At 40.1% G+C, this 18,952-nt stretch overlaps 1 protein-coding gene across 2 annotated transcripts in view; it reads left to right on the top strand.

Annotated features, from left to right (window-relative positions):
• Window positions 1–573: 573 nt before the first annotated feature.
• MAP4 (microtubule associated protein 4) overlaps window positions 574–18,952 on the top strand; it is a 107,544-nt gene continuing 89,165 nt past the window's right edge. For both annotated transcript variants that reach the window (XM_065885720.1, XM_065885721.1), the window contains exons 1-2: window positions 574–796; window positions 17,379–17,447. In XM_065885720.1, coding sequence (XP_065741792.1) covers window positions 574–796; window positions 17,379–17,447 — 292 coding nt within the window. The remainder of the gene's footprint in view (window positions 797–17,378; window positions 17,448–18,952) is intronic.

The following is an 18,952-nucleotide window of genomic DNA, read 5'->3' on the forward strand; positions in this document are numbered from 1 at the left end:
CCATGTCCAAGTGATTCATGAAGCACTGCTTACAAGATAAGGTCCATATTCCTAATCCCTGGTAAATAAAAGTGACTTCATTTGCCTGATAGTAATTAACCATTTTTTTTTAAAAATGGGAATATAACCTAATCTGACCTCCTTTTGTATATATTTTAAGAATTATTCTGTGACATGATTTGGAAATTAAGACAAATGGAATAGTTGAAAGGGTTTTAAGACTTGAAATCAAAAGACCTGATTTGAATCTTACTGGCTGTAACCTTGGATGAATTGAGGGGTTTTTTTGCACTTCATTTTTCTTATTAATGAAAAGGACAAAATGGCACTTGCTCTATTTACCTCTCAGAGATGAAAGAAAAAGTGTTTACCTTGGGTAAGACTGTCTGTTACAGAGCTGTGATTTTCTAATCTATAAAATGGGAGAGTCTCTTTTAGCTCTAAAATTTTAGATTTTAATTCCTTTTTTGTTTAAGATGATGACAAGAGTTTCTAGGAATGTTTTTCCCTTTGCAGTTCTCATCGTATGAAACATTTTTTTCCCCCTTAACCAGGCAGTTGCAGTGGTGCAGAATGGCAGACCTCAGTCTTGCAGATGCATTAACAGAGCCACCTCCAGAAATTGAGGAAGAGATAAAACGGGACTTTATTGCCACACTGGAGGCAGAGGCCTTTGATGATGTTGTGGGAGAAACTGTTGGAAAAACAGACTATATTCCTCTACTGGATGTTGATGAGAAAACCGGGCATTCAGAGTCAAAGAAGAAACCATGCTCAGACACTAGCCAGGCTGAAGGTAAGTAATTAAGCCAGACTGGATAGATAGGTTCAGAAAGTAGATAAGGGATTACGCTTTGGGTCATAATCTTAGAAACCTTTGAGGAAACTGAACTGAGTTTTGTAGTATAGGCTAGTACCTTTCTCTTTATCTAAATTTCTTGGAAACCAAGGAGGTAGGTTCATTACCCTTCAGTAGAGTATGTGTTCTTGAAGCTGTAGATTACTCTTAACCCTAAAGTTCCTTCTGTAATGTCTCAACGGCTATATAATTTGCCTCTTAATTTCCTAAATTAAACTGTCTGCTGTGCCTTTTCTTTGAAAGTAGCTTTGTAAAGTTAGATACTTTAAATTCTGTATTTATACCAAGACAATTTGGAACAGAGTTAGATGCCACCTGTCTTTGAAAGTAATCCTAGGTCAGGATTAAAAAATGGGTTAAACCCTTTAAAAGAGATTTGCTGTCTTTATATATTGCTGGTCAGATTTGCTAACATTTGATTGAGGATTTTTGCATCTGTGTGCATGTGGGATATTGGTCTGTTGTTTTCTTGTGAGGCCTTTGTCAGGTTTTAGAACTGAGGTCATGCTGACATCATAGAATGAGTTGGGAAGTGTTCCCTCCTATTCTGTTTTCTAGAACAGTTTGTGTCGAATTGATGTTTTTTTCTTTAATGTTTGACAGACTGTCAGTGAAGTCATCTCGATCTGGAGTTTTCTCTGTCAAGTTTTTAACTAGGAATTCAATTCGTTTAAGAGATACAGACCTGTTTTCTATCTTTTCAAGTGAGCTTTGGTGTTTTGTATCTTTCAAGGAATTGGTCTGTTTCCTTTAAGTCATTGAATTAATGGAGATAAAATTATAATATTACCTTATTCTTTTAATGTCTGTAGGATCTCTTGTCATGTCCGCTCTGTTTTCAATTCCTGCTTGTAACTTTTAATATTTCCTTCCTTCTGCTTACTTTTAGTTGATTTGCTCTTTTTCTAGTTTTTTAAGGTGGCAGCTTAGATCATTGATTTGAAACATTTCTTTTCTAAAATAAGCATTTTTTAAAAATTGAGATATAATTGACATAAAACATTAGTTCCAGGTATACAACATAATGATTCAATATTTGTTTTTATTGTGAAATGATGACCACAAGTCTAGTTAACATCCATCACCATATATAGTTATGAATTTTTTTCCTCTTGTGATGAGAATTTCTAATATCTACTCTCTTAGCAACTTTCAAATATAGTACAGTGTTATTAACTATAGACACCATGCCATACATTGTATCCTCAGGACTTATTTATTTTATAACTTTTTAATTTTATTTATTTTGACTCCTTTCACCCATTTGCCCACCCCCCACCTCTGGCAACCACCTAAAATAGGCTTTTTAAAAAAAATTTACTTATTTTATTTATTTTATTTTTGTCTGTGTTGGGTGTTCGTTGTGGTGCACGGGCTTTCTCTAGTTGCGGTGAGCAGGGGCTACTCTTTGTTGCAGTGCGCGGGCTTCTCATTATGCTGGCTTCTCTTGTTGCAGAGCACAGACTCTAGGCACGTGGGCTTCAGTAGCTGCAGCATGCTGGCTCAATAGTTGTGGCTCGTGGGCTCTAGAGCTCAGGCTCAGTAGTTGTGGCGCACGGGCTTAGTTGCTGTGCGGCACGTGGTATCTTCCTGGACCAGGGCTCGAACCCATGTCCCCTGCATTGGTAGGCAGATTCCTAATCACTGAGCTGCCAGGGAAGTCCCTGAATATTTTTTAAAATACTGTTTTAACTCCAACATTGGCTTATTATATATATTTCTTTTAAAAATTGTTTTATATTTGACCTAGAGTTTACTGTGTATGTTAATTTCTTCCAGTTTGCCTTCCAGTAATATTCTACCATTTCGTGTATAGTGTAAAATTCCATGCAAAATAGTAAATGTCCAATTCCTCTGTCATTTTTTGTATTATTGTCATACACATAATTTGACTTATGTTAGTTACCTACCTTGTTACTATTTTTGCTTTAGCTTGTCAATTATCTTTTAGAATGAATAAAAATATGGGAAAAATATACCTTTACTCTAATTTTTACCATTTGGGGCATTCTTCATTTCTTTGTATAGACTCAAATTTCTGTCTAGCACCATAGTCCTTCTGCCTGAAAAGCTTGTAACACTTCTTCTCTTATAGTACAAACCTGCTTAGCAGTGAATTCTCTCAGCTTTGTTTTATTTGAAAAACAAACCTTAAGTTTTGGAAGGTACTTTTTGCTAGGTGTCCTATTCTGTGTTACTTTTTTCTTTCAGTAATTTAAAGGAAAATTAGTTGTCCTACTTGCATAGTTTCCTATGAGAACCTATGAGAAATCTGTTACAATCTTGATCATTGTTCCCCCCCCCCCACTCCCACCTTCCAGGCTATCTTTATCTTGGGTTTTTAGCAGTTTGAATGTGTTGTTTAGGTGATATTTTGTTCAGTTTGAATGTGTTGTGTTTAGGTAATATTTTGTTATTTGTCCTTCTTGGCTTCTCTGAGCTTGATCTGTGCTTTGCCTCTTTCTTTCTCTCTTCTTCTTTTGGGATTCCAGTTACATTTTTGTTAGATTTTTGAGTATTGTCCCACAGTTCTTAGATGCTCTATGTTTCATTTTGGGTACTTTCTTTTCATCTATCTTAAAATTCCCTGATTTTTTTCCTGGTTGCACTGAGTCTAATGATGAGCACTCAGTGGCATTCTTTATCTTTAATATCTTTACTGTTTTTAACTTCTAGCATTTCTGTTTGACTTTTAGAGTTTCCATCTCTCTGCTGAAATTATCCATCTGTTAATGCATATTTCTATCTCTTCCACTATAGACTTTAACACATTAATCATAATTATTTTAAATGTCTGTCCGGTAATTTGAACATCTGGGTCATCTCTCAGTCTGATTATTTTGTCTCTTTACTGTTTTTTTCTGGTACTTTTTATGTGTATCTTAATTTTTTAGTGAATGCTGGACCTCACATGTAAAACAGTAGAGACTGAAATAAAATATTTATGCCTGGAAATGAGTGTATGGTCAGGCCACTCAAGATGGCTGTTCTTTTGCTCTCTGTACATTCCCTTCTCAGCCAGTGCCTGCTTCACCTGTACCCTACTCAAGTGCCGGACCTTCCTACACTCTTGCCCCTGCTCCAGCTATTGATTGTTTTTATCGAAGGGGTAATGAGGGGCGTGCCTCTCTGCTGGTTTCCCTGGTAACTAATGAACCCACCTGACATAATTCTCTTATAACTGGTAATCCCCCACCCCCACCCCCACCCCCGCCGGCAGTGAAGACTGCCACCGTGTCCTGCCTGCTGTCTGCTGCACACGGTGGGGTGTCGCTCCAGTACCTTGCTTCAGCTGTGTAAGGTCCCCCATCCATTACACTGTTGATGTCTCTGTTGCTGACTCTGGGTTCTTTCTTCGGTTTTAGAGCTGGGCAAGCACAGACCTTGTAGGCCTGCGGGGTACAACCCAACAATGGGCAACTCTCTTCTTTTACTAGTTAATTAATACTTTCAAAGGGTTGAGTCAATTTAGGCCAGGGCTGAGCTAGGGTTGGGCTTTGTTGTTGCTATGATGGTCTTCAGTGCATTACTGGCTTCAAATTCTTCCATTTCTGGTGCGTAGAGTAGGGACTGAGGTGCTGGAAAGCTTTTCTCGAAAGTTCTTTTCTGGGCTTCCTTGGTTGGCGCAGTGGTTGAGAATCCGCCTGCTGATGCAGGGGACGTGGGTTCGTGCCCCGGTCCGGGAAGATCCCATATGCCACGGAGCGGCTGGGCCCGTGAGCCGTGGCCGCTGAGCCTGCGCATCCGGAGCCTGTGCTCCGCAACAGGAGAGGCCACAACAGTGAGAGGCCTGCGTACCGCAAAAAAAAAAAAAAAAAAAAGTTCTTTTCTCAAAGTTCTTGTTCCACTCCCAGCTTTTGGCCCTGCTGTGCACCTGTGCCTCAGGAGGATTTCTCTCCATGCTCTCCCCTCCCTTATCAGAAGAGGGATAGCCTGGTAGTGGTCAGGAGTTTTTTTATTTTTGTTTTTTGGCCTTGGTTTAGGCTCAAGCCTGTGTGCATGCGTCTTGTGGTTGAGTTTTTTTCTCAATCATATTATCCCTCTTACACGGATGGTGTTTTCTAAAGGTATTGGCATAGGATCCTGGGCTAGGATTCTTTCTGGCTCCTCCCCTAGGGTAAGAGGGGATTTTCTTGTTAACTTCTTCCCCAGCTGCAGTGGGTCTTCACCCGGGCCCTGGGGCTGACAGGGTTTGATACTCCTCCCCCAGCAGCTTAAAGCTTCTGTTTGCATAGGAGAGAGGAGTCCTAGGGGCCAGGGCTTCTTGCCTTTGCTTTTAGTGGCAGCTTTTACCAGGTCTGCACCACCTAGAGCAGCTCTCTGGTCCCCCCGCTGCCTCCAGTCTTTCTAACCTGCAAGTGGGTAAGAACTCCTTTTGTGTCTGTGGATCCCAGGGGCCCTTTACTCTCATGCTAGCCTTCACTTAGCCTTTAGCAAATGGTTAAACTCTATAGTTGAATTCTTCTCACCTGCTTGCATGGCACGTAAGACACAGGAGAACCATTGCTTACCTCCCATATCTCCTTGAGGGGAATGTCTTTCTTTGGATTCCACACTACTTGGTTGCCCTAAAACCTCAGCTCTCTGGTGAGTTCGTTTTTGTAGTTGAGTTGTTGTAGTTGAGTTTGATTTTGTAGTTGATCTGGGTTTTTTGTTGTTGATAGGGTGGGAGTGACATTTCTTCTGGCTTTCTGTAGCCTGAGTGGAAGAGGAACTCCTGCTTCTTTTATATGTGCTTTATTTGGGGGGTGGAAGGGTAACCACAAATGATCAGAAGAAGTATTATTGAGAGTTTAAAATCAAATTATATCCGTATAAATATTTACTCCAAGAAAAAAATTGGATTCGTTAATGGAAAATGGAAATGTCTGTTTTCTTTTAATCCGTAACGGTGAGTGGAGTTATTTGTCCTTTGATTAACCTAAAAGGAACACTTTAGTTGGAAGAAAGGAAATGGTACAAAGTAAATATTTTAATAACTTGAGTCATGGCTAAGATACTCTTCCCATCCGCATTAACTTACCCTCATCAGTCATAGGTTGGAGGAAGCTTGCTCCTTTTCATTTAAAATCTTCCTTTAGCTGTGCGTGACTCCTACCACCTGGGACTCAGCTTAGGTGGGTGAGGATAATGAGATGGTAGCAGATTTTCTTGTGGTTCATCTTGGGTGATTTGATCTGTGTACCATGAACTTGACCCAAGAGAAGGAGAATTTTTAAACAACTGTTTTGCTTATAAAAATTATTAAATTTTTCCTGCTGATATTTTTAATATTTGAATAACCTGTAATTAACCTTCTTAACCACTGCGCCACCAGGGAAGCCCCATCACTGGTGCTCTTGATATGATTTTACAACAGGCTAACTTAGGCCAACTACTGGAAATTTATCAACCAGCTTCCTGCATCTAGATATAGAAAGGTTAGTTAAGTGGGTTACACATAATGGAACCCTCTGGGCAATGGTGTTTTTATTTCTTTTAATTATTATACACCTACTGTAATTGCCCTAGCTTTAAAATGAGGGGGAAGGAAAGTGAGGCTGCCTTTATGGAACTTAGCACAAAGTAGGAAATGTTGCTTTTTTTTCCCCCAAGGTATAGTTCTTGCCCCAAACCTGGAAAAAATGATTTCTCCAAGAAACTATGGTATTTCAAGTTCACAATGTGGGTGCTAGTACCTTTTCTGTACTATACCCTTTCCCATTTTACCCCCATTTAGTTGTGAGTGTACACGTATTTTTCCATAGCATTGCCACCATAAAATACCTAAATAGGGCTTCCCTGGTGGCGCAGTGGTTGACAGTCCTCCTGCCGATGCAGGGGACGCGGGTTTGTGTCCCGGTCCGGGAAGATCCCACGTGCCGCGGAGCAGCTGGGCCTGTGTGCCATGGCTGCTGAGCCTGCGCGTCCGGGTCCTGTGCTCCGCAACGGGAGAGGCCACAACAGTGAGAGGCCCACGTACCGCAAAAAAAAAAAAAAAAAAAAAAAAAAAATCCTAAATAGCCAAATACCTAGAAATGAAACTGTTTTTCAACTTCTTCTAAAATGCCTGTCTCCTTGGGAAACAATTCTCAAGATACTTTTTCAGAACATATGTATTACTTTTTTTTTCCTTCAAAAATGTTATCTTCCTAGTACTGTTCATTATCAGCTCTGTATGGCTCTGTTTTCAAGGCTAGGAAGACAAAAGACAGAAGCTTTCTCTTAGATGTAACAGTATAACTTCTGTCACTCTTGTTCATTCAAAACATTGTCACAGATGTTTGAATGAACATCTAATACATTGTTGACCCTTAAACATAAATAGTTGGCAAATTTGTGGGTAAGCCACTTAATTTTTCTGTATTCCATGTACTTATATAGAGCACTTACGATATTGAGAGGATACTTACTCCCCAACATTCCAGGAGGTTTTTGAGGCTAAGAATTTATTTCTATAGAATGTTTTAATCTTAGGACAGTGGTTCTCAAAGTGTGGTTCTTGGACCAGCAGTATCACTTGGGACCTTGTTCAAAATGCAATTCTTAGGCAAACACTGGGGATAGGACTCAACAATTGGCGCTTTTAAAAAAAAATTTATATTTATTTATGGCTGCGTTGGTTCTTCATTGCTGCATACTGGCTTTCTCTAATTGGGGAGAGCAGGGGGCTACTCTTGGTTGCTGTGTGCAGGCTTCTCATCGCGGTGACTTCTCTTGTTGCGGAGCTCGGGCTCTAGGCATGTGGGCTTCAGTAGTTGTGGCATGTGGGCTCAGTAGTTGTGGCGCGCGGGCTCTAGAGCGCAGGCTCCCTAGTTATGGTGCTCGGGCTTAGTTGCTCTGCAGCATGTGGGATTTTCCTGGACCAGGGCTCGAACCGGCATCCCCTGCGTTGGCAGGCGGATTCTTAACCACTGAGCCACCAGGGAAGTCCCAGCAATCTGTTTTTTAAACAAGCCCTTGCAAGTGACTTGGATGCAGGTCCATGACTGAGAAACTTTGATCCTGGAGAAAGGGCCTAAGTATGTCCTGGGAAGGATGATAACTAGATACTACAGAACTTTTTCTTGTTCAACTGACTGGGGGCTTTCTGTTGTGGAGCTTTGTAACTACCTTCATTGGCCACCAGAGGGCGATGTTGGCACAGGCCTGACTTTTACACAAGAAGGAGGCAGTGCATTGAGACAATGCTGAATCCTCCCCATTTTGCCCAAATCGCACTCGCTGTGTGTCTCTTCTTCACAGCACACATGCCCTTTCACCTTCTTCCTACTTCCCTTCTCTGCCAAATTGATTTGCCAGCAGTGGGACTCTGAAATCCCACTGCTGAGAAAGAGAAGAGATTGCAGGAGAAGAGATAAAAAAAACAAAGTAAATTTCAATATCCTTATATCTCAGAGCATGTGATTAGTTTAAAAAACTTGTGTTGTTTTCAGTGCTGTATGTATTTAGCTGAGAAAGTTTTCACTTCATGAAATGGGAGTCTGTCCTCTGGGATGTCAGAAAGAAGACAGTATAGCACCTTTCGAATGAGGACGTACCCTACTGGGTATGTCCAGTAGGGTACGTCTAATCATTTCCCATGATTAGAGCCCAAGCCTTATCTCCAGAGAAGTATGCAAAGCTTTTTCATACTCTAAAACCTAATTGTTTTTATGTTGTAATGTTTTTATTCTTCTCTTCTGAGCTTAGATTTTGAGATCGTTAGGTGTTATGTGTATGGTAGAATCTCCATCTCCCTTTTATTTTCTTCTAACCTCCTTGTGTTGCTTTTATTTTATTCTGGTAAATTGCTTATTTCTTAGTCTTGCAGTTATTACCTAGTCTGGTAATGTCATTTAAATGAGTTTTATATAAGGCAAAAGTAAATTAATTTCAGTGTTCTCTTGAGGTTACTTTGTAGTTTAGTGATCAGTCTATAGTCAACAATCTATAATTGTTCTCTAGGTAAGTCAATATAGTTGATCAATCTACAGTTAAACAACAACGAGAATAATAATAGTTAACATGTACTTAACACTGTGCAGTTGCCACGGTGCTGCCTCCAGTGTTATTGTGTTTAGTCCTCTTGGTGACCATGGGAAGTAGATATCATCCCGTCTTTCAGGTGAGGCTATTCAGGCTTAGGGAGCACAAGGGAATTGCATTTGATCATTAGTTTATAGTGACAGAACCACAACCTGAACCCAGATCTTATGATTTTTAAACCCCATGTTCTTTCTGTGAACCCTTACCATCTTCATGAATGCATGCTTTCTGATTGATTTAATGTCTCATAGATAACTATTTTTCAAAACTAAAGGTTCACTTATTTAGATCAAAAGGCGGAATTATTAGACCTATAAACATTATGTTCAGGAAATGTAAATGAGTCTTATTTGCATAAAAAGCATGTACTTGAGGACTCTGCTACTAATTCATATGGATTTATAAAATCTTCCGCTTTCCTAGACAGCTATTTCACATCTTCTCTCTGTTCAAACCTCTAGCACTTGCTTTCCTGTTCATATTCTCAGTTGATGACTTTTAGAACAGATAATCAGTAAACTCAATCAAGAGAGTTTATGCATCCCCCCATCTCCTAAACTACTTTTATCTGTGCCCTTTACTCTGCTATTACTTTTATTGTCATGAGTGAACTGCTCATGCTCTCACTCAAGGGTGCTGCTATAGCAATTGTCTCTTCTGTCTCCTGCATCATCAGTTCCTCTCTTCAGCTGGGCCATTCATCAGCATCAAACATACCATAATTTTTTCCTTCATAACAAATCCTATCTCAATCTATGTCCAGCTCATTTACTTTCTTTTATTCTGCTCCTTCTTTGAAAAGGTGTATCTACTCCCTAATCCCAATTCCTTTCCTCTCATTCTCTCTTCTTTTTAAAAGAAATATTTATTTATTTATTTGGTTTTGCCGGGTCTTAGTTGCGGCTCGCCAGCTCCTTAGTTGTGGCATGCGAACTCTTAGTTGTGGCATGCATGTAGGATCTAGTTCCCTGACCAGGGATTGAACCTGGGTCGCCTGCATTGGGAACGCGGAGTCTTAACCACTGCACCACCAGGGAAGCCCCCCTTTCATTCTCTCTTGAACCCACTCCCATCCGACTTGAACCCACACCATGTCACCCAACTGCTCCTTTGAAGGTATAAGACTTTACATTGCCAAGGATGAATCCAGGATGACTCAAGGTTTTGGCCTGAGCAACCAAAAGGAAGGAATTGTCATCTTGTGAGATTGGGAAGGCTGTAGAAGGAGTAGATTTTGAGGGACAGGTTAAGAATTTTAGCTTATCTGATAGTGGAGAAGATACCTAGTCAAGAGCAATAGGCAGCTAGGTAAAAGAATCTCTAATTGAGAGGAGAGTGCTGGGCTAAAGATAAACATCTGGAGGTTGATGATAAAGCATTGGCTAAAGGTGGTCTTCTACAAAAAATCCTTTACGAATGGGTTTAGATGTAATCTTCCAAGGACATTCCCTGACTTCCCTCTCCCATCTTCTCCCACAACCCCCTTTATCTTTTCGTCTTCCTCTTGGTAAGTGCCTTTCTTCCCTGAACCTTCCTTTCTCATGGCACTTGTAAGGTCATAGTTAAGCTATTTGTTGTCTCACACTTAAGCTACTCTAGAGTAGGGATAGTGTTTTGTTTATTTTTATATTCCTGCAGAATGACACATTTAGGAAAAGCAAAGAGGCACAGAATAGTTCAAAGTGTACCAGCAACCTCAAGTTGCTCAGTGATAAGAAACCAGAGGTCAAAATGACAAGTGAGACAAGTGACAGGGTGGAACATGGAGAAGCACATCCAGTGACATCTCACAGTCTGTGGGGAGATAAGGTAGGACTTGGAAACTTGGTCAGATATGCGTTAAAGAGAGATCACTGCTTTTGGCACATGGTAGATATACAATCATTGCTCGTTAAACTGAATTGAAGTCATTTTATCTGTTATTGAACTAGAATCATTTTATTCAGGTTTGGGTTATGTTAATGTGCAGACTAGCAAGTAATGAATGTCTGCAAACTAAAGTGGTAGGTCTTGGGACTTCCCTGGTGGCGCAGTGGTTAAGAATCCGCCTGCCAATGCTCAACATCACTAATTATTAGAGAAACGAAAATCAAAACTACAATGAGGTATCACCTCACACCGGTCAGAATGGCCATCATCAAAAAATCTACAAAAAATAAATGCTGGAGAGGGTGTGGAGAAAAGGGAACCCTCTTGCCCTGTTGGTGGGAATGTAAATTGATACAGCCATTATGGAGATCAGTATGGAGATTCCTTAAAAAACTAAAAATAGAACTACCATATGACGCAGCAATCCCACTACTGGGCATATACCCTGAGAAAACCATAATTCAAAAAGAGTCGTGTACCACAGTGTTCATTGCAGCTCTATGTACAATAGCCAGGACATGGAAGCAACCTAAGTGCCCAATGACAGATGAATGGATAAAGAACATATGGCACATATAGACAATGGAATATTACTCAGCCATAAAAAGAAACGAAATTGAGTTATTTGTAGTGAGGAGGATGGACCTAGAGTCTGTCGTACAGAGTGAAGTAAATCAGAAAGAGAAAGACAAATACCACATGCTAACACATATATATGGAATCTAAAAAAAAAAAAAAAAAAAAAAAAAGGTTCTGATGAACCTAGAGGCAGGATGGGAATAAAGATGCAGATGTAGAGAATGGACTTGAGGACATGGGGAGGGGTAAGGGTAAACTGGGATGTAGTGAGAGAGTGGCATTGACATATATATACTACCAAATGTAAGATAGATAGCTAGTGGGAAGCAGCTGCGTAGCACAGGGAGATCAGCTTGGAGCTTTGTGATCACCTAGAGGGATGACATAGGAAGGGTGGGAGGGAAATGCAGGAGGGAGGGGATATGGGGATATATAGCTGATTCACTTTGTAATACTGCAGAAACTAACACAACATTGTAAAGCAATTATACTCTAATACCGATGTTAAAAAAAAAAAAAATCCGCCTGCCAATGCAGGGGACATGGGTTCGATCCCTGGTCTGGGAAGATCCCACATGCCACGAAACAGCTAAGCCCGTGCACCACAACTACTGAGCCTGCGCTCTAGAGCCCATGAGCTACAACTACTGAAGCCCGCGTGCCTAGAGCCTGTGCTGCACAACAAGGGAAGCCACCGCAATGAGAAGCCCGCACACCACAACAAAGAGTAGCACCCACTCGCCGCAGCTAGAGAAAGCCCATGCACAGTAACGAAGACCCAGTGCAGCCAAAGATAGGTAGATAGATAAAAAATAAATAAAAAGTGGTCTGCATCAAAAAAAAAACTTAAATTTTAATTTAAAAAGTTTTTGTAACCAAAGGCTCCTAAGCATTAACTTGGTCCAGAGAAGATTTATCATCACAATTATCGGTACTAGTAGTACCGAGTTGATCACAGAGGTTTTTTTGACAAATTATTAACAACCATAAAAGTTGAATCTGATTGGAAATGTTTTTCTAATGAGATTATGGGGGCTATTATTTTCCTTGATTAGACCATAAATCTGGATAACTATTTTTTGTTAGGATGGATGGAAAGGTTTTAACAATATTTAGTCCTATTGTTTTTATAGATAATAATAGCCAAAAAACCTTATTCACTCAGCTAAGTATGTGGGAATGGAAGCTTTATTATGGTAATGTCTTTAAATCTTTGAGTTACATGCTAAGCATTCCGTAACTCAGTATTATTAAACATTATGACCTCTTTGAATTCTGGAAAAGCAAAGAATTGAAATCTACCTAACCTGGAAAGGATTTGTTAGTCATTAGATAATTCAGTTTTTTTAGGGGTTTGCTTTTGTTTCACAGATGTGTGATATTTTCTTTCATCCGTATGAGGAAAATGACATATTTCTTTTTAAAAGTCTCCTATTTGCCGTATCAACATTGTTTCGCTGGGTGACATTTATTCTCTTTGAACGTGATGCCTTTCTTTTTTGGTAGTAGTTTTCCTCAGTTATTTGGCAATACTTGAGATTCCCTGTGATAACATGACTGTTTTCTACCACCTGCCTCTGGCAGGGGTGTGACAGTGCTGCCAGGTGTGGTGTGGGGCTCCCCCGCAACTCCTCTGGGTATCACCATTCACCCGTTGGCTTCCTCTTGTGCCAAAGCATTCAGTCTCTGTTCCCATCTTGGGTTTGGCACAAAGGTGACTATTGTGGGGTGAGGGAAGGAAAGCATGGGGGAAGTGGGGACTGACCTGACAGCTTTTAACTGAGTCCCATCATCGCTGCTGTCTCTAAGCCTGGAGTACCTTGAAGTCCTGTTTTCCTATGCCTTCTTTGGGCTGGGGTTTCTCCTTAGTGTGGTCTATCTGCTTCGTTTTCTTGGATATTCCTTGTAATTTTTGTTCCACTGGGGGGGTACCCTTCCTGATTTCTAGATCTTTTATTACTTAATTTTTTTTTAGCAGTCTTTCCTGCTGCTTCTAACTGCTTGTGATAGTATGTTGAAGCTGGCCTGTGTGCTTCAGTTGGCTATCTATCCACTATTTAAGGCGCTCCGTTAAAACAGGACTTTACCAGTGGTGTTTGGTATATTTTTTTCCCCACACCTTTTCTGATTATTTATGTGTGTTGTATGTCTTTTTGTGAACTACATACCTAAAATGGATTCCTTTTTTTTAAACATCTTTATTGGAGTATAATTGCTTTACAATATTGTGTTAGTTTCTGCTGTATAACAAAGTGAATCAGTTATATGCATACGTATATCCCCATAACCCCTCCCTCTTGCGTCTCCCTCCCACCCTCCTTATCCCACTCCTCTAGGTGATTGCACAGCACCGGGCTGATCTCCCTGTGCTGTGCAGCTGCTTCCCACCAGCTATCTGTCTTACGTTTGGTAGTGTATATATGTCATTGTTACTCTATCACTTTGTCCCAGCTTACCCTTCCCCGTCCCCGTGTCCTCAAGTCCATTCTCTACCTCTGCATCTTTATTCCTGTCCTGCCTCTAGGTTCATCAGAACCTTTTTTTTTTTTTAGATTCTGTATATATGTGTTAGCATATGGTATTTGTTTTTCTCTTTTTGACTTACTTCACTCTGTATGACAGACTCTAGGTCCACCCACCTCATTACAAATAACTCATTTTCGTTTCTTTTTGTGACTGAGTAATATCCCATTGTATATATATGCCACATCTTCTTTATCCATTCGTCTGTCGATGGACACTTAGGTTGCTTCCATGTCCTGGCTATTGTAAATAGTGCTGCAGTGAACATTGTGGTACATGACTTTTTGAATTACGGTTTTCTCAGGGTATATGCCCAGTAGTGGGATTGCTGGGTCATATGGTAGTTCTATTTTTAGTTTTTTAAGGAATCTCCATACTGTTCTCCATAGTGGCTGTATCAATTTACATTCCCACCAACAGGGCAAGAGGGTTCCCTTTTCTCCACACCCTCTCCAGCACCTAAAATGGATTCTTGAGTTAAGCTGTATTTCAAAATTTGATAGACTGCCAGATTTTCTCATAAAAAAATTGTTTCAATTTATATTCCTCCAGTGGAGTATGAGATTACCCATTTTCCTACACCTTTGCCAACACAGGCTATTATCAAATTTTAAAAAAGATTTTATCACTCTCATGGCCAGAAGACGGTATCATTTTTGTAATTCTCATTTTCCTATAGTCTGCATTTTATTTTATTTTTTTGCAATTTGCATTTTCATCTGAGGCAGAGTTTTGAAAATATGCATTCTTTCTTGAGCTAGGAAGAATAAATTTTATAAGCTTAGTGTGTGAGGGTAAAAGGGAATTTATTTATGCCAAATATGTTCTAGCTCATATTTGTTCTATCTCTCTGGATAAGTAAAACAATATGTGAAGCCCTAGCATGGTGCATACTGGGTATTTAATAAAAGTCTGTTATCTTTCATTCCTTTATTTTCCTCTTCTTCTTCCCGTTAGTTGATATTTTCTTTTCAGTCTGCCTTGTTCTTTTAGGTTGTTCTCTTTAGTTGTTCCTCTGTTACCTGAGATTACAGAATGAATGATCTTTTCATTGAGTTTATATGAAAGATTTCTGCCTTGGATTTGTGGGACCCAGAAGCTTGGACATTGTAGTTTGCTGTCTTCCAAAGTAAAATCTTGCATTTTATACTTTAGTAGCATATGTTCTAGATTTTTACTTGTCTTATGAAAAATATGTGAGGTTTCTTTTTTTCTACTAATCTTAGGGAACTAAGCATTATTTGACTTAGTTCCCTAATCTTTTTAAAAATTAATTAATTAATTTATTTTTGGCAGCATTGGGTCTTTGTTGCTGTGCGTGGGCTTTCTCTGGTTGCAGAGAGTGGGGGCTACTCTTCGTTGCAGTGCATAGGCTTCTCATTGTGGTGGCTTCTCTTGTTGTGGAGCATGGGCTCTAGGCACGCGGGCTTCAGTAGTTGTGGCTCGCGGGCTCTAGAAGCACAGGCTCAGTACTTGTGGCACAGAGGCTTAGTTGCTCCACGGCATGTGGGATCTTCCCTTACCAGAGCTCGAACCCATGTCCCCTGCATTGGCAGGCGGATTCTTAACCACCATGCCAACAGGGAAATCCCTGTGAGGTTGTTAAGTAAGAGTGATTTGTAGGAACCTCTTGGGTTGGCAGGCTGACTGCAGAGCTAGGGAGGTTGCTGAAATGTTAGATATCGTCAGAGCCTTTCAGAAAAGGTTATATGTCCTCAAACTGATCTATACAGTCAGTGCAGTCAAGATCCCATCAGGATTTTTTTGTATAAATCAACAACTGATTCTAAAACTTATATGGAAAGGCAAAGACACTAAAATATAACCAAGACAATTTTGGAAAAGACCTAATTTGCACGACTTGTGTGACATCATTTCAAGACTTTATACAAATACAGTAATCCAGACATTGTGGTACTGGCAAAATGGATAGATTTATAGTTTGGTGGAACAGGAGAGTCCAGAAACAGACCTACACATAATATGGTCAGTTGATTTTCGAGAAAGGTGCAAAGGAATCAGTGGAGTAAAGGAACAATTAGATGTCAATGTACAAAAATATGAACATAGACCCATATCTTATACCACGTAAAAAATTTAACTCCAAATGTATCGTAGACCTCAATGGGAAACCTAAATGAAAAGTATAAAACTTCTAGAGGAAAACATAGGAGAAAATCCTGTGACCTTGGGTTAGGCAGAAATTTCTTAGATATCCCACCAAAAGCATGGAAGCATGAAGGAAAAAATGATAAATTAGATTTTATCAAAATCGAAAGCTTTTGCTGTTCAAAAGACAGTTAAGAAAACAAAAATACATTTCTTCGGTGTATTTTCTTGGAAAATACATTTATGGGAGAAAATATTTGCAAAACTCATCTGATAAGGATTGGTATTCAGAACAATAAAGAATCTTCAGGGCTTCCCTGGTGGTGCAGTGGTTGAAAGTCCGCCTGACGATGCAGGGGACACGGGTTCATGCCCTGGTCCAGGAAGATCCCACATACCGCGGAGCGGCTGGGCCCGTAAGCCATGGCTGCTGAGCCTGCGTGTCTGGAGCCTGTTCTCCACAACAACAGTGAGAGGCCCGCATACCGCTAAAAAAAAAGAATCTTCAAAATTCAATAATAAGAAAATACACAACCCAATTTAAAAAATAGTCCAAAAAATTTGACTGTTCAATTCACCAAAGAAAATAAAAGAATAGCAAGTAAACAGGTGAAAAGTTGCTCAACATCCTTAGTTATTAGGAAATAAGATACAACTATAATCTATAAGGATAGCTTAAAAAAAAAAAAAAAGCCCACTGCTTCCAGCAGTGCTGCTGGTGACTTCCAGGTAATCCTCATGTACAGGAGCAGTGATGGTGCCCTGGACTTCCTACATGGGTTGTTGTTGTTTGTTTGTTTGTTTGTTTTAATATTTATTTATTTGGCTGTGTTGCAGCATGCGGGATCTTTCGTTGCAGCGCGTGGGCTTCTCTCTAGTTGTGGCACTCAGGCTCCAGAGCTCTCGGGCTCTCTAGTTGTGGCGCGTGGGCTTAGTTGTCCCGCGGCATGTGGGATCCTGGTTCCCCGACCAGGGATTGAACTCGCATCCCCTGCATTGGAAGGTGGATTCTCTACCACTGGACCACCAGGGAAGTCCCATGTGGGGGTTGTTTTAAACGGCTCTGTGTCCTTGGACCATTTGGTTTGAATCACAGGTTCTAAACCTATGGTGCTTCATGATGGTTTTATTGAGTGTAATAGTAACCTTTGACAGTGTACAGAGCAGGAAAGACTTAGACTTGTTATTAGGAAAGCTTCTCCTGTAGTCGTGGTGCTTATCAGAGTTTGGATGCCATAGAAATCAGTGACTCAGTTCTGTTCTGTGTTTCTGGATTTCCTTTTATTGGATCTTTAAATTTTGGACAGATTTTATCTGCTTTAAGCTAATGCTATGAAGAGTGACAAAAATTCTACTAGTTAGACAGTAGTTGCATCTGTTTTTCATTTTTCTATCTGTCACAGTGGGTAATTATTCTTTGCGCTCATTGCAGGTACTTCATCTTCTCAAGCAACAGTGCTTGCCAACGGTGACCACGGAATAGAAGGGAATGATGCCACTGGTAAGTGATTCCCAGGAGTCCCCAAATGTGTGGGTGAAACAGTCACAGTAAACACCTTGATCAGCTCCTTTGAGGAGGATTGTTAGTGGAAGCATATGGATTATTTCTAAGGGTACTCTTGTTCTTGGTGGTTGTATTTAAACCCAGGGCATCTGCCTCATAACATTTCCAACAATGGAAAGAGAGAATTTCATTTGATATTTCTTGAATATCTTTTGTAGTTGTACCACATAGGAGCTGGATCAGTCTTAACAATATGCTTTTGCTGCAGAATGACCAAAAAAAATGTTATAATGGAGTCCTTTGGCTGCTACAGTTCTTTGGGCAGGTCTCATCCCTGAATGCATACTGTACTCAGTTTGCTTTCCATGGCTCAATGTTAGGAAACTTGTGAGCTGGAAATTAAAAGTTCTTTCCTTTCTGTTGTGCCCTCAGTCTGTTTTTCTTTTATTTTTCCCTTAACTGTTACTTTTGAAATCTGTCTCTGATGCCTAGCCCATTACCAGGGCTAGCACTGAGTTCCTGTGGGTTCCCCCAGTGTATTTGAAGTGAGCAAAATTCTTGAAGCAGTAGCAGGGCCCATAGGGATGTACAGTACTATGTAAATCTGTGTTTAGGTAGCTGATATGAGAGCCATGTTGAATTTTAAAAAATAACTGAACTTAATTAGCTTAAGTGCACAATCAGGCTGACGCTGTTGACCCAACTGAAAAGACTTTTAACTGGGCATAACGTTTGCTTCACATTACTGCAGGGAGGCAAGTGCTAGCCATGTCTGTGTTCCTCTTCTTGCACGCATACCTTAGCCTTGAGAAGCCTTTCCTTGAGCTACCATAGGATTTCTTGGTTTCTAAGGCTTCCAGAAAGCCTTCTGTTAGCACTAGCAGTTATTCCAGGATTTACTCTTTATTCTGTGACCTTTAGAAATGTTGTATACATCTTTGTATGTTAGGTTTACTGATGACTAGGTTCTATTAGTTGTGAATGTTAGTTTTACCCAGTGACAGTAAATCCTTATTAGCAACTTATTAATTAGGAACTCTTCAAAAGCTAGAAACAACCTGAAGTGCGACCTTATTTATCTTCCAGTTTTGTGAACTGAAAGTTTTTTGTTTTTTTGATAATCTTAGTTCGTATGTAGTGTTGACTGTTTCTGTGTCTGCTTTGAAAGCAAAGGTCTATATAATTTTGGTTTTAAGAAAATATTTATAGAAATATCCCCATGATTAAAGGAGAAGCTTGAACACAAACTTTTAAAAAATGAATAAATTCAGCTTTCTTTAATGAGGAGGCAGTGCTAGGGGAAGGAAAGGCTTGAAGGGATTGATTTGGTTAGCCATTTGGAAGAATGAATGCCATTTTCATCCGGGAAGGAAATGACTACCACACTAGAGTAGGTTTCTTCTCCAGCAGGATGTCAGGTCTGACCAGAGGAGACTCAGACTTTATGTAGCAATTGTTTCCCACTGCCACAGCTTAATTGTGCAGGAAAAAAGAACAGGAAG

This window comes from Phocoena phocoena, chromosome 10 (genome assembly GCF_963924675.1).
Source record: "Phocoena phocoena chromosome 10, mPhoPho1.1, whole genome shotgun sequence".
NCBI lineage: Eukaryota > Metazoa > Chordata > Mammalia > Artiodactyla > Phocoenidae > Phocoena > Phocoena phocoena.